This window comes from Crocodylus siamensis, chromosome 9, assembly GCF_052110815.1.
Source record: "Crocodylus siamensis isolate JL-2025a chromosome 9, ASM5211081v1, whole genome shotgun sequence".
NCBI classification, from domain to species: domain Eukaryota; kingdom Metazoa; phylum Chordata; order Crocodylia; family Crocodylidae; genus Crocodylus; species Crocodylus siamensis.
In genome coordinates this window covers 43,178,083-43,194,725 of record NC_143403.1, presented here as the reverse complement: position 1 = coordinate 43,194,725, position 16,643 = coordinate 43,178,083, and the positions used below count along the sequence as shown (strand labels likewise).

General features: G+C 46.5%; 1 protein-coding gene and 1 pseudogene across 1 annotated transcript in view; both read left to right on the top strand.

The window, feature by feature from the left end:
• The window catches only part of AIFM3 (AIF family member 3), a 214,587-nt gene that overhangs the window by 28,299 nt on the left and 169,645 nt on the right, over positions 1 to 16,643 (top strand). The window contains exon 2 of the mRNA XM_090062294.1: positions 13,404 to 13,617. Within this exon, the coding sequence (XP_089918420.1) occupies positions 13,404 to 13,617 (214 nt within the window). The remainder of the gene's footprint in view (positions 1 to 13,403; positions 13,618 to 16,643) is intronic.
• LOC149857459 (U2 spliceosomal RNA) lies at positions 3,123 to 3,295 on the top strand (annotated as a pseudogene).

Sequence of the window (16,643 nt, the reverse complement as noted above, 5' to 3'; positions counted from 1 at the left end):
TAAAAAAGATGATATCAAACTAGAAATGGGTCAGACAGACACCATGACATTGATTTGAAATCTGTAAACCTGCCTTAATGAGAGAATTAAGTAGCTTAGCTTATTTATTTAGCTCATCTAAAAAGTAGGTTAAAAGTAACTTGATAATGGCTCATAAATACCTATGAATTTAAGATAGAAGTAACCTTCACTTTTTTTACAGAGTGTAGTTAATCCTTCAAAGAACTCATCTCAGAATGTAGTAAGTTCTTCATTACTTGAAGTCTTTTCAGCAAGACTGGCTGCCTTTCTTACAGATATGAAGCCTAACGAAGGAATTATGGGCTTGATAGATCAGGTTCTATGGCTTGTGCTATGAAAAGTCAGACTAGATTACCATAAGTCAATTCTGGCATTAAAATCTATGATATGACTAGCTAGACACCTAAGTGAACAATCACAATCCACAATGATGAAAATTTATTCGTCAGGATAATTGGACAGATACTTCTTATGAGGCTAATACACACGTACAAAGGAAATCATGAATGATTCACTAGCAATTCACAGTTCAATTAGGCTAAATTAAAATAGTCATGGTGTTGCTTTAGTAAAAGTTCAATATGTTTTTTCCTCATTGTTGACAGAATACAATAAATTGAACTTTTCCTTTCTCAAAAGAACCAAGTTTTGAGCTACGTTGACTTTTGCACATGGCAACATATATCCTACTTGCTTGTCAGGGAAGGCAGCTCACCTTTTCCTCACTAGAAGCTAAAAGTCTCAGTCTACAGACTATCTCTTAACTAATGTTTTCTTCATAAGGGATTGTAGTGAGAGGTTGCCACTGAAGACACTTCTGGGGGGTACCATGACTAGAAGCAATGGTGGTGGGAGTCCTAGATTACCATCTTTATTCAAATATTAGATGACCCACCCAATAATGAGCTTCTATATATAGAAAATGTATATGTATGATATTGTCTAGGTATGGAAGCTAACTATTGGAGGCTTATTGTTGCTGGTAGGTGTTGTAGGGCTTAGGCCCCCTTTTTTGTGCCTTGCTTCCCAGTGATGTCAGTGAGATCTGGGTTCGGCACCACCGCAGTGGTTCAGGTGCTGCTTCTACTCACCTGCCATGTCTTTGTTCCTTTGATCTTTTCTTGGGAGGCAGTTCCCTGTAGGTGGCCTGAGGGGAACTCAATCCTGGGTTTCTTCATGGGGCTCTTTTACTTCCCTTTTACTCCACCCTTACCACATCCATGGCCTAGGCAGACACTGCTCACCTCAGGTCTTCCCCTGGATGATCTTGCCTCATCCACACTGCCTGCCTTGAATGATTGGGCCTTCTTGGCTGTGAGTCCTCTTGTATCTGTCCCTCATCTTCGGTCCAACTCTTGGGCACCTAAACCTGCCCTGTCCGGGGTTAACTCCCACTGAGAACTAACCAAAAATGGTCAGCGTCTGCTGACGGGTGCCTGTGATTCCATCTCCCAGGACCCTTGGTTACATGGAGGGACTCATCTGTCCCTCCTAACATAGTAGGTGTGGGAATGGGTGGCTGCCCTCTGCCCAGCCTCTGTCGGCCTTCTTGGCGCAACCTCCACAGGTCAGCTGGGACCAAGGGCTGGGCTGTCCTGGTCTCGCCAGCCAGTGTTTGCTCCCCTCTCCTGGGGAGACTGTGATCCTCTGCACCTCTCTTGCCATGGTGCTGTCTGCAGTCCCTCAAGGCCGTCCCCAGCTATGGTGCCTGAGCTCCCGGTCAAAGCCTCACCGTTCCCCTGGGGCATCCTGAGGGGCTGCTGCTCCCCAGTGGGGCTCCCTCGCCCCAGTGCGGTCCTGAGGCTTAAGTTCTCTGACCCGCCTGTCCAGGTCCTCCGGCATGTACCTGGCCTCTTTCCCCCGGCATCCAGGGCTTGTGCTCCCTGGTTCTGCAGCCCCTGCCTCTGCTGGCATTCTCCTTTTCTCTCCCCAGCGTGGGCTCAGCTGCATCCCCAGCTGCTCCCTGAAGAGCCCACGCTTCACCAAGGCCATGGCCCCTGCCTCTGCCTCTGCCTCTGCCTCTGCCAATGCTCGGGCAGCTCTAGTACTGCTGAGCCTGCCCTGGCGTCTCTTCTCAGCTGCTGCTCTTCATCGCCCCTATGGTGAGTGGCAGGGAGGGAGGGGGCTTTCGCCTCCCCCTCACACTTATCTTGAATTTATCTTCCTCACTGCTTTAGCAGAGAAAATAAATCTGGGAGATCAGATAGTCCCCTTGCTCTTTGCTCACTCAACTTCTTCTCCTAACAGCTACTTCCTCTTCTCCTTACTGTCAGACTCTACTCTCCCTGAGCACACAGAAGAAGCAAATTTGGAAAAAAAACTGACCATGAAATAAGTATAGCTGTAGAAATTTACATATAGCAGCCATAGATTTAATTAATCCCAAATTAATGCATTTTACCTCTTTTGAAGTTATCGTAAGTTTTTTTTTTTTTTAGCACTGGTACTCCATAGACACACTTTTTTTTTTGTAAGTAGCACTTGTACACCTAAGTACATATAGAACAAACAATGCATGATATTAGTCCAAAGTCAAGTCTCATGATTTCTCATATAGCTCATTGGATTAGGCCCCAGCAGAGTCGACAGCATTTCAAGCCATGGTATCCTCTGTGTGTGTGTGTGTGTGTGTGTATGTGTGTGTGTGTGTGTGTGTGTGTGCGCGCGCTCCAGATACCAGCCAGAAAGCATTCATATGCTAATTAGCACTCCCTCATAACTGGAACTGGGTGTTCTCATCATAAATCCTGGGATCCTCCTACAATTCACAGGCAGGTGGGGTGGAGGGCAATATGGTCTGGCTTCACCTTGTGGAGGGTGGGGCCATTCTAATCATATACAACAGGCTGAGAGGGGGCATCAGAAGGATTCCAGGTGAGTTGTTTGGGGTACCATTTGGTGATGTTTGCCAGATATTTATGGCCGGTGACAAATCAAGAATGATTGAAAATGAGAAGGAAAGGCACAGCTCTAGGAGTGAAGAAGTCAAAACGTATAGAACATAGTGACTCACCATGACTTGAAAAAGAGTAGGTGCTGAGGGGAACTGAGCTCGTGGGTACTGTTTATTAATTTTACTCTGATAGATTATATTAGCCCAGCTGCCTCACATGACCTGGTGGCTCGGGGTCGGTGATTGTCTCTGATATGTCCTCCATCGGAGGTCTATATTGAGCAAATTCTTTTTGGTGTTGGGTGGTGGAACCGGAGCTTGCTCCATCTACTCCATGCATTGACCTGGTATTACAGTGCTTCCAGGACCGGTGCAAAAAAAAAAAAAACAGAAAAAAAAAAAAGCTTTTGGTAGGTTCTTATCAGTGACATAGTTTCTTGGCTGTCTCTTTTCCAAGATCAAGTGTAGTGAGTGGTTAGGTGGGTGTATGGTTTTTTGGCTGGACTGATGTCTGCAGCACCAGGATGGAAAGAGGAGATTCTTGGAGCCTGGAATAGCATCAGCAGCTATGTAAAGGAAAATGAACCAAGTGCTGAGAAGCAAATTAAAGAGTGAAAGCAGATCAAGGAATGAGAAGCCAAGAGTCTGATAGAGAATGGATGATGAGGGGGAAGAAGAGATAAAAGAAGGTAGGAAAGAAAGGTGTGGTGGGATTGGCAGTTTTGAAGGAGGTTTTACTGAAGAAAGCAACGAAGGAAGAGACCAGTCAGCAGGAAGAACAGGAGGATGAGAAGAGGAGAGGGAAGATCAGGAAGAAGAAATGAAAAATGAAATGGTGATTAAAGGGATGAAGAAGACTGGTAGAATATGCCAGACCTGCAAAGAAGGAGATGGAACAACAGGTAATCTACTCCTGAGAATAAGAGCAGTAGTAACAGAGGAAGGAGAACTGAGAAGTTGGATGATGAATAAATATGAATTTATAGAACAAATATTGTTTGAAATTTTGGATGTTAAAGTGGAACATTTGAATAGCCTTGTCACTTTCTAACCAGAAGTCTTGGAAAACTTTGTATTGGAGTGGAGAAGGTTATGAGGATTTTTGGAAAACCATATGTGGCAGTAGGTGAGAATAAAAACTTAAGGGGATAAGCTTTTATTGTGGGAGAAAAGACATGAGAGGACAATAATTATTTGAATATACATGGTTATGCTTTAGATGGAAAAGATTAAAAAAAATGGTTCGGGAATTATGTAAAAAAGTTTATGCATGTTGCAGATATAGATGATAAATAATGGCATATGAATGGGATTGTGGCGAGCTTAAGTGGTAATATGCATGGATGAGAGGAGTCCTGGTGGGATAATGTACATATGTCATCAGTAACCCAACTAGGGCCACATTGATGGTTTACAGTGCAGTTCAGACAGCCTAAACTCTGTAGCAAGTGTGGGCAGGAAGGACACTGGGTTGCATACTGCTGGTATACAATATGCTACAGATGTGAAGAGAGACAGCATAGGGGTGGAGTACCAGGAAGTACTAAAGTGTTATTTGCAGGGAAGAGGGATACTTACAGCAGTGGTGCCAATTGTCATTCTCACATAAAGCTAGATCTACAAAGGAGCAACAGAGTTGGGGAAGTGGGGAAGAAAATGTTGATTCAGAATGCATGACAGTGGAGGAGACACCATAAGAAGAAAGAGCTGGGAAGGAAGAAAGTGGATTTCAGTAGTTGGAGTGATGCAGCTGGTGATAAAGGAGGGAAAAGAAGGAAAGATAAGTGGAACTTTGAGGTAGAGGAGAGAGAGAGAGGAAAAAGGAGAGAATGATACAGAAAGGAGCAAGGATAAAACAGGAGAAAGAAGAAGAAAGCCAAACTGGGAAAAGAAAGAAATCAGACATTATGAAGTCAAAAAGAGGAAGGCGGACAAAGAGAAAGAAGGGGAGGGAGACAGGTTGAAGAAAATCTCATTGTAGCTAATGTGGTCTGGGACTAATGGAGAGGAGGAAGTGGAAGGGTGGGAGGAAGCAGAAATGTATAGGAGAAAGGGAAGAGAACCTTTTTTTTGAATGTTAAAGCAATAAAACAATTGGCAAAGACTACAGGGATGCAAAGTGGAAAAGGGTTAGACCTGACTACGTCAAGCAGCAGCATAGAAAACTCGTAAAGTGGTAAAGATGTGAAATTTTAAATGGACAAGCATAACTATGTGTATTGCATCTATAAATGTCAGAAGTGTGCTCTCAAAGAAGAGGTGGGGATAAAATTATGCTGATTTATTGAGTGGGGTGAAATCAGACAATGTATTTGCAGGAGTATAGAATCCCATAGGACATAGACATGGCTTAAAATTTTTTTCCCCCCTATATACCTTGAGATACCAGTGCAGCTCATAATCACTGATGGTAGGGCACATGGAGCATCCCGCAGGGGGGCCCTCACATGTGCTCAGTGGTGAACCCAGAAATGGACCGGAACTACTTCCAGTCCACTCCCTGGTTCACTAGGGAGCACGCTGGGGGCCCCCTGCACTCCCTGGCTCAGCAGTCAGCTGCAGGGGGACCCTGGGTGCCCCACACCCAGACCCAGGAGGCACCAGTTGCCAAGCCAGAGGGGCACAGGGGGAGCCCCCTGCGCATTCCCCGGCAGACTCAGAAGCGCGCTAGGGAGCCCCCGCATCCTCCTGTGGGACGCTCCGTGTGCCCCAGCATCGCAGCACTCTCACGAGCCCCTGCTACCTGGAGGTACGTAGAAAAAACATTTAAAGCTGCGTCTATGTCCAAATTGCTGAATCTTTCCAAATAGATTCAGAGGGTTCCAATTTCAATTCAGAGAGATTAAAGGGTCCTCTGACTTGGAGATTCGGCCACCAAATTGGGCCGAATCTCTACTGATTCGAATTGGGAATTGCAGCTTCGCACAGCCCTAATGAATGCCTGTTTTTTCCCTCCTACCTTTTTGTATGTGCGTGATAAAGACATTGGCTCAGAATTCATGATGATAAGCTGATAGGTTGTGTGAAGGTATCGGGAAGAGAAGTTAAAGGTACATAGGTGATATGAACATAGTGGCTCATAACAATGTAGCAATTGAGAGCACATTGAAGCATACTGGGCATGTCTACACAAGATGCTTTACTACACAATCGAAGACCCCACTGCTCATCGGGCCTCCCCTGGAGTGTTCATGGCCTTGATACCCATGGTTGAGCACCTGCCTGGGATGGTGACAGGCCTTCCCTCCAAGTACAGGGACAACATGGAAACCCTTCTCCTACATGGGGACTACAGTTATTCATCTTCAGCCTGAGGCACAGATGTCTGTAGAGCAAATACACACCATGTCTGAATCCAAGGTAGCCACTTTATGTAAGTATCTCCAAGAGAACCTAGCTAAGGTAATTATTAGGAAATCTACTTTGCCTACTGGGACTCTGGTTCTGTCTGTAAAGAAAAAGCATAGGAGTCCATGCCTCTGAGTATATTACCAGGCACTCAACCAAATTCCATCAGGAATCGATATTCCCTGCCCCGATCTCAGAACTAGTGGACTGGCTGGGAGAACCTCATGTCTTTATAACACTGCCTCTGGGGGGCTTACAATCAAAATACATGTTCAGTCCAGTGATTAAATAAACTGTTTTTTGAACATGGTATGGCCACTTTGAATATATGGTCATGCCACTTGGTCTGACCAATGCCCTGGCAACATTACAGCATCTGATCAGTGATCTACTATGAGACATGCTTGACCAATTTGTAGTGGCTTACCCCAGTGTGATAGCCTTATTTTCTCAGAGAACCTGGAATGGCACACCTAACATATTCACATGGTTCTTGAAAGATTACAATGTTGATTGTATGCCAAATTGGAAAAAATTGCACTCAGACCACTGTTGAATTTCTAGGATTTCTGCCATCCCTAGGTGACATCAAGATGGATCCCAAGGAAATGAAGTTGCTTGCTATTGGGCATCCATATGTTTGGTTTGGGAAATATAACAATTCCTGGGGCTCACTAACTTTTTTTATAGGAAATTCATTCTGAACTTTGTACAGTTAGCAGCACCCCTCACTAGACTTTTCTGGAAAGACGTACCTTTCCATTAGGCAACAAAGACTCAGAGCACCTTTGAACAGTTGATAAAGGTCTTTGTTGGCCCCTTACTAGTCCATCCAGACACCAGAGCTGTCTTCATTATAGAAATGGACATGTTAAACATAGCTATTGTGGCTTACAAGGGTGTGGCCCTGAGGATGTTTTTAAATCCCCATGCCTACTTCTCCAGGAAGCTTACCCAAGTGGAGCAAAATTATGGGATCTTGAACAAGGAGCTCCTTACTATAAAAGCTGCCTTTTGAAGATTGACCCCACTATCTGGAGCAGGTCCAATTGTCCTGTACAAGTCTACACAGACCAGAAAACCCTTGAATTCTTCTGCACAGCCAAAGCTCTGAATCAGGGACAACTATTATGGATCTTATTTTTCTCACAGTTTGAGTCTTACGATTTCCTACTGCTGGGGTTCCAAAAATGGCAAGCAGACACTCTGTCCTGTAAGGGGGAATGTAAAATACACTAGGCAACCATCAACTTGAACCCTGAATACATCTTAAAGCCACACAGCTTTGTAATTGGAGCTATAAGGGACATGATATCTCTATCTCTGTTGCTGGTGTATCTATATCTGAGGGAGCCCTCCTGGGCAAAAAGCAACCAGAAGTTTGAGAAGGAATTATCTTCATCCAGGGATGTGTGTGTATATATACACACCCCCAGGACCCACATATTTGGCCCCTCTTCAGTCCTGCTATGATGCCCCCTTGGACTACCATCTGGGAGTTTCAAAGACGTATACCACCTGGCTTTCTATTACTTCTGGTGGCCTCGCATGAATGTCACAATCCACAAATTTGTAACATCCTGTGACACATGCACTTTAATCAAATGTCTGTGCCAAAATCCCTGTGCTTTGCTCCAGCCCTTTGAAACCCCCAGCTAACCCTAATCTAATGGGTTCCTCTCAGTACTCATGGTAGTAGACCATTTCATGACAATAGTGCATTTCATTCCCTGGGTTACCTACCACAAAAGAGACAGCACAGCTCTGGGTGACCCATGTAGTCTGCTGCCACTGGCTTCCCAAACGGGTAATTTCTGACAAAGAGTCTCAGTTCACCACCTGGTTTTTGTATCTACTCAGTGTACCATCCCACATTTAATCTGCATATTGCCCCTAATCCAGCGGCCAGGCTGAATGAGTCAATCAAGTCCTGGAGCAACATCTCCACCGTTATAGCAGTTACCTCCAAGATAACTGGTTCTCCCCATTGGGTCTTGCAGAGTTGGTTTACAACAATTAAGACCATGTTTCTACTGGTCAGAGTCTAATTTATTTATTTATTTTACAATTCATGGTTTTCATCCCGCTACATGCTGAGCTACCCTTAATTTTTCCCAACCCTGTGGTCTCTGAAATGGGTACAATATATTCATCAAATGCAGGAAGGGCTGAAGAAATGAGTAGACCAAACTAAGGAAATAATAAATGATATGCTGATTGTCAAATCCAGCCAGGCTTGGCATATTCATAGACTGTAAAGCCAGAAGGGACCCTGGAAGATCATTGGGTCCAGCTCCCTGCACCAAGCAGGAAAGATAACTGGGGGTCAGGTGACCCCAGCAAGGTGACTGTCTAGTCTCCTCCTGAAGATTTCCAGGGTAGGTGAGTAGGTGATTGCACCACCTCTGGAGGATGCTTATTTCAGTCTGGACACCATGATTGTGAAGAAGTTTATCCTAATGCTGAGCATGAATTGATCTTCCAGGACTCTGTGGCCATTACTCCTGGTTTTCCCCTTGGGTGCCCTGGTGAACAATTGCTCACCGAGCCCTTGATGTACTCCCCTAGTTTAGCAGTAAGCTGCTATGAGGTCCTCTCTGAGCCGCCTTTTCTTCAAGCTGAAGAGTCCTAGATCTCTCCGCCTTTGGCTTGCCTTTTAAGACTCTGATCATACAGGTGGCTTTTCTTTGGACTCGCTCAAGCCTGTCCACGTCCTTGTTAAAATGTGGTGCCCAGAATTGGACGCAGTACTCCAGCTGTGGTCTTACCAGTGCTGAGTAGAGTGGAAGAATCACCTCCTTGGTTTTGCTGGAGATGCATCGATTGATGAACGCCAGAGTATTATTTGCCCTATTGGTTACAGCATCGCGTTGCTGGATCATATTCACACATGGTCTGTTATTACCCCCAGGTCCCTCTCATTCGTGGTGCTAGTCAGTTTGGTGCCACCAAGCCTGTAGTTGTGTTGGGGGTTGCTTGTCCCGAGGTGGAGCACTTTACATTTCTCGATGTTGAACTTCAGGTTCTGGTTCGCCCAACCTGCTAGTCTGTCTAGGTCTGCCTGTAGCTGTAGCCTATCTTCAAGAGTAAGCACACTTCCCCATAATTTAGTTGTCATTCATGAACTTGGCCAGAGAGCTCAAATCATTAATAAAGATGTTGAAAGGTACTGGATCAAGCACTGACCTCTGTGGGACACCACTGCCCAGTTCTCACGAGGATGACACAGATCCGTTCACTAGGCATGTAAATGCCATTTTAAAAAAATAACCTGTTTAACCTCCCCTAATTACATTGGTTAAACAGTTAACAGTTAACACATACCTAGTCCTGGCCAGGGGTGCAGAGCCCCAAGCCAGTGCCTGCCCCACCCTGCCCTGCCCCAGTGCGGGGGAGGGGCTGCAGCTACCTGCCTGGAGCAGCGTGGGGAGCCAGGGGTCACACACAAACCCTCTTGGACACCATTGCTGCTGGGCACCACTCCCCAGGGCCTTTGACAAGGGGGAGTTGGAGGTGGCAGCAAGCCCTTCCAGACAACACCCATGAAGTTGGGTGGCAACAGCAGGCAAGGGGCTTTCCCAGCTGGCTGCAGCCACCAGCATGCTGGGAGGGAGGGAACAGCAATGCAGGTTGGGGACAGGTTTAAACTTTAAGTAGCCTGTTATCTCCATCCAGTTGGCTTCTCAGCACGTGCGAATGCAGGACATCGCTGCCCGCTTCTCGCCAGGATGACACATCCATTTTCTGGGTCCTGTCCTGCAGCCAGTTTCTTACCCACCTGACTGTCTGGGAGTTTAGCCCACAATCCTACAATTTTCTTGCGAAGACATCATGGGATACTAGATCAAAGGCCTTTTGGAAGCCAGGGTATACAATGTCAACCTGCTCTCTTGTGTCCAGGTGATGAGTTACCTGGTCATAGAAGGAGATGAGTTTAGTGAGGCAAGACCTGCCTGTAATGAAGCTGTGCTGGCTATCATTCAGTATCTTGCCTTCTGCAAACTTATTGCAGATAGACTCCTTGATGAACTTTTCTAGGATTTTCCCTAGGATGGAATTTAGGCTGATTGGCCTATAGTTATCCAGGTCCTTCCTGCTGCCCTTCTTGTGGGTGCGCACAACAATGGCCCTCTTCCAGTTCTCAGGGACTTTTCCAGAGTGCCATAAGTTGTGGAGGAGTTTTGCCAGGGATTCTGCAATGACTTCAGTCAGCTCCTTCAGCACTCTTGGATGAAGATCATCCAGTCCCTCTGACTTGTATATGTCTAATTATTTTAATTGGTCATACGTCAATTCTACAGCAGTAGTAGGAAGGTGATGATTCCTACCATGCTCATCCTGTACTCTACCTGGAGTTGTTTTCCCCTTGGTCTGGTGAAGGACCAAGTCAAAATAGTCATTCAGGAGTTCAGTTTTCTCCTGGGTGCTGGTAACCAGCTCTCCTGAGTTGCTGAGCAGTGGCCCCACACTCCCCATTTGTTTTCCTTCTGTTCCCTGTGTATCTAAAGAAGGACTTCTTATTGGCCTTGATTCCTATTGCTAATCTAAGTTCAGTCACCACTTTAGTCTTTCTTATCTGTTCCCTGCAAATGCAGGCCATTGTGGAATAGTCCTTTTTGGGGCCTGCATTGTTTATAAGCCTCTTTCTTAAGAGGACCATGATTTCCCTGTTTAGCCAAGAGGGCTTCCCAGGCCCTCTGTTACCTTATCTTTCCATCATAACAGACTTCCTTTGTGCTTCAAGGATTCTGTCCTTAAAGAACAACCGCTCTTCGTGCACACCTTTTGCCTTCAGTCCCTGGTCCCACAGCACTTTCCCTACTAGTGACCTAAGCTTGTTGAAATTTGCATTTTTGAAATCCAGAGCTTCAATTCTGTGATCAGATTTGTCTGCCTTACATTAGACAGTGAACATGGTGGTTTTTTTGGTCGCTGTCGCCCAGACTTCCCTCTATATTTAAGTCAGTCACCGGGTCGTCTCCTTTGGCCAGGACCAAGTCTAGCAGAGAGTCACCTCTGGTTGACCCATGCACCTCCTGAGTCAAGAAGAGCTCCTTGACGCAGGTCAGGAAGGATGACAACTGATCCAACTTGGCTGAGTGTTTCTCCCAGGAGATGTCTGGATAAGTAAAATCGCCCATGACAACCATGTCACATGCACATGCAACTTCAGTCAATTCTCAGGTGAACTCCAAATTGAGTTCCTCCCCCTGGTTTGTTGGTCTGTAGTATACACCTACAGCTAGGTCTCTCTTGCTGTCCCTCTTCCCCCCGCAACTTAACCCAGAGGGTTTCAAGCTGTTTATTTTTGGAGCTGATGTCAGCCTCCAAGGAGGTGTACTGCTCTTTCACATACAGAGCAATGCCACCACTTCCCCACCCAGTCCCTTCTACGCAGGGTGTAGCCCTCTATAGCTATATGCTTCAGACATGTGAGGAGTCCCACCAGGTGTCCATAATCCCTACTAGATAGTAATGCCTACTGGAGAGGGTGGAGGGCTAACTCCTCCTGCTCGTTCCCCATGCTCCTGGTGTTAGTATATATAGGAACCTGAGTCCTCCTAATGAGACCCTCGTCTTCCTGTCCTGCTGATGAACTATTCCCTCAGCTCCCACAAAAGTGGCCCTCCCAGTGTCTCTGTCTGACCCTGTCAGGACTTTGACCTCTGCCTCTGCCTTGTGACTTGGACTTGGGTGGTTTGGAACTCAACAATCCCAATTCTTATGACTTGCTCCCTGACCTTGCCTTGCCTGTCACCTCAGCTTTCATTTGGACTCTGACCATCTGGCTTCAGCCTGGCTGTTGGCTCATGTTAGCCACTAGGCAGACTGCTTATGTTTTGGTGCATGATGACAGCAACCTTTACAGGTTTCTGTGTAGACACCCACACAGTCAAATGGGTCCCCAACTGGCTGGAGGGCCGCACCCAGAGGGTGGTAGTGGATGGGTCCTTCTCAGCCTGGAAGGACGTGGGCAGTGGGGTTCCGCAGGGCTCGGTCCTCGGGCCCGCACTGTTCAACATCTTCATCAGCGATTTGGATGAGGGGGTAAAAAGTACCCTGTTCAAATTTGCTGATGACACTAAGATGTGGGGGGACGTGGGCACACTAGAAGGAAGCATCAGGCTTCAGTCAGACCTAGACAGGCTACAAGGGTGGGTGGATGTGAATAGGATGGGTTTCAACACAGACAAGTGCAAGGTGATGCACCTTGGGAGGAACAACCGGCACCATACCTACAGGTTGGGGAACTCCCCTCTTGTCAGCACGGAGGCAGAAAAGGATCTGGGGGTCATCATTGACTCCAAGATGAACATGGACCGGCAGTGTGGGGATGCAGTCAGGAAGGCCAACGGCACCTTGTCATGCATCCACAGATGCATCTCGAGCAGGTCCAAAGAGGTGATCCTCCCCCTCTATGCGGCACTGGTCAGGCCGCAGTTGGAGTACTGCGTCCAGTTCTGGGCGCCGCACTTCAAGAGGGATGTGGACAGCATGGAGAGGGTCCAGAGGAGTGCCACTCGCATGATCAGGGGGCAGCAGGGCAGGCCCTACAAGGAGAGGCTACAGGACCTGAACCTGTTCAGCCTCCAAAAGAGAAGGCTGAGGGGGGATCTTGTGGCCTGTTATAAACTAGTCAGGGGGGATCAGCAGGCATTGGGGGAGTCCCTGTTCCCCCATGTGCTGCCAGGAGTGACCAGGAATAACGGTCACAAGCTGGCAGAGGGTAGGTTTAGGTTAGATATCAGGAGGCGCTACTTGGTGCAAGCTCCTACCCTGGGGGTTTTTAAGAGGAGGTTAGATGAACATCTTGCTGGGGTCATTTGACCCCAGTATTCTTTCCTCCCATGGCAGGGGGTCAGACTAGATGATCAATACTGATGGTTTTGGACACTTCTAATATTTCTGCTTGTGATACTTAGTTTGTATGTACTAAAGAGGAATGTTAGGATAATACATATTATAGCTGAGTAAAGTTTGAAATTAAATGTAATGATATGTTTCAACCAAACCAGCAAAGAAGACAATTCTGAATAATGCAGTATAGGGTCATCTAGATTTTCTTGGAAATCATCAGCGGGGGTAATACTGAAAACAATTCTTCTTTGTTTTTAACAAAGATTTTTGTTTGTTCCTATAGTTGAAGTAAAAATTGAAGTTGTGCTACCTGAGAAAGAGAGGAACAAGGAAGAAATCTCACCCAATGGGAAAGCCAGCCCACTTACTTACAAAGTAAATGGAACTGTCTGTCATTACCATCTTGAAGAACATCCCATCTCTATCAACCCGTACCAGAATCTAAAGGATGTGGTAGAAGCCTCTGTGTGCCATGTGAAGGACCTGGAGAATGGGCAGTAAGTATTATAATCTTTACAGTTACTATCATCGACTGATTGTCATCAACTGAAATGCTTTCACCTTGGAGCTGGCCAGTCCACACAGGTCTGTGAAATCTAGTGTACGCAACCCCAGTTCAGCAAAGCACTTGAGCATGTGCTTCCCTGAAATGTTGAGTTTAGGCTTATACTGAATGGAGGCAAACCTTCTTAGTTGAATGCATATTTAAATATTGTGCTAGATTAGAGCCTTTATTGCTACCCATCCCCCCTTTTTTGTTACCATTTAGGAATCCCACTCCCTTTTTTAACATGAGCACTTTTGCCTTAGCTTAGCCAAGAGGATCTTCTTCCTGCAGTCAGTATAATTTTAATTTAGTAAAATAGGATGGGGTGTTGTCCTGATTTTAATAAAATAAAAATGTTTACCAGTGATTATACTTCTTTAATATTTCTGAAGCCCTGAAATTCTTTCATACGCAGTACTATCTGTTCTGGAACTCTTGTTACAATAGCAGGTTTTTTTTCCTGAGGCAAAGCACCTCGCATTTGTCGGTATTGAATGTCATCAGGTTTATATCTGCCCACTTTCTAAGCCTATCCAGGTCAGCCTGGATCACCAGTCTATCCTCTTGTTCGGACACTGTACCCCAAAGTTTAGTGTCATCAGTGAACTTGGCCAGTCAACTTCTGACACCAGTGTCTGCGTTGTTAATAAAGACGATAAGGAGGATCGGTCCAAGGACAGAGCCTTGGGGGACACCACTGGTTGCGGAGCGCCACAATGATTCACTTCCACCAACTACCACTCTCTGGGTCTGACCTCGGAGCCAGTTCCCCAGCCATCAGACTGTGATGTAGCCAAGGCCACAGTTGGCCAATTTTTCTATGAAGAGATCATGGGACACCAGATCAAGAGCTTTTTTAAAGTTCAGATATATGACGTCACCTGGTCACAGAAGGAGATGAGATTGGTCAGGCAAGACCTGCCCACAGCAAACCCATGCTGGCTGTCCCTCATGATGTTGCCATCATCCAGCTGGTCAAGAATGGTTTCTTTGATGATTTTTTTTCCAGAATCTTTCCAGGTATCAAGGTCAAGCTGACTGGCTTGTAAGTTCCCTAGATCTGCTTTGCTCCTTTTCCTGAAGTTGGGCACCACATTCTTCCAATCTTCAGGTATTTCTCCTGAGCGCCATAAGTTTTCAAATACCTTTGCCAGTGCCTGGGCTATGATGTCTGCCAGCTCCTTAGGTATTCCGGGATGCAATCTGTCAGGACCAGCTGACTTGAAGGTGTCCAGCCTCTCAAGGTGTTCCTTTACAAGGTCTACACCAATGCTGGGTATAAATTCACCCGCACCCTGGCCATCCTGCATCGTGCTATGCAGGGTGGTCCCTTTGGGCTGATGGAAAACTGATGTGAAATACCCATTAAGCAGGTTGGCTTTTTCTTGGGCGTCAGTTGACAGTTGTCCCATTTGGTTTAGCAGGGGTCCAGTGTTACCCTTGCTTTTCTTTTGATTCCCCACATATCTTAAAAAGGACTTTTTATTGTCCTTGATATGCATAGCCAGCTGGAGTTCAGTCGCAGCCTTGGCTTTCCTGGTTTGTTCCCTATAGGTATGGACCAGTGCAGAATAATCCTGCTTCATGGTAATTCCTGTCTTCCATCCTTTATAAGCCTCTCATCTTAGGCATAGAAGGTCCATGAGTTCCCTGCTGTGCTTTCAGGATCGCTCCCTACTTTTGGACTCCCCTCCCTGTCAGGTCATGGCCCCTTTGGGCCTTGATAACAAGCCTTCTGAGCTTATCAAAGTCAGCTTTCCTTAAGTCAAGGACTTCTGCATTGATGACTGACATGCCAGGTTTGCGATAGATGGTAAAAGTGATCAGCTTGTTATCACTGTCTCCTAGCTTTCCTTTGATTCTTAGGTCACTGACTACATCATCCCCTTTAGCCTGTACCAGGTCCAGCAGAGCTTTACTTCTTGTTAGTCCATAGATTTCTTGAGTCAGGTAGAGCTTATCCACGTATGTGAGGAAGCTTTGTGACTGTTTGGATTTGCCTCTTCGCATGAGATGTCCGGATAGTTGAAGTCTCCCGTCATGACCATGCAGTGAGAGCATGCAGCCTCAGTCAGTTCTTGTTCCTGGTTAAGAGGTCTGTAGTAGACTCCTACCATTGTGTCCCTTGTGCCACTTTCCCCATTTATTTTAACTCAGAGGGTCTCCAGTTGTCCTCCCTGGGTGCCAGTGTTAGCTTGCAGGGATGTGTAGCTTTCCTTGACATAGAGAGCTACACCCCCACCCCTTTTTACCACATGATCTCTCCTGTGCAGGGTATCGCCATCTATACCTGTGGTCCAATCATTGGTGGAGTCCCATTATCCCTATGAGATCATAGTCATTTTTGTTTAGGAGGAGGACCAGTTCCTCCTGTTTGTTCCCTAAGCTCTTGGCATTGGTGTACAGGTATGTAAGCATCCCATTGGAAACCCTAAGCTTCCTTGCACTCCCAGGAGGGCACCGTTCCAGGGCTGGGGTAGGAGTGGATTCCCTTGGGTGCCCTAACCTGTTGGTTTTGTAGTTGTTGCCTAGTAGGCTTGCTTTGGTGGTTGTCCACCCATCCCCCAGCGGGCTTAGTTTAAAGTCCGGTCGAGCAGGTCAGCCATTCTGGCTGAGAAGAGCTTCCTTCCCAGTGAAGTTAGGTGGAGGCTGTCTCTTCCCAGCAGACCACTGCCTCTCTCACCAGAGAGTGGACAGTAATCATGGAAGCCAAAGCCTTCACGATGACACCAGTGCCGCAGTCTCAGTTGACTGCCTCAGTTTGTCTCTCCCTCCTCAGCCCATGACCCACAACTGGGAGTGTTAAGGGAAAAAAACATCTGTGCCCCCAACCCTCTAAGTCCTGCTCCCAGAGCCCTGTAGCCACTCATGACCTGGCTGGGATTGCTCCAAGCCATGTCATTCATGCCCACATGGATAAGGAGCATAGGGTGGTGGTCGGACGGCTGGGTAAGCTTTGGGATCCTCTCCACTACA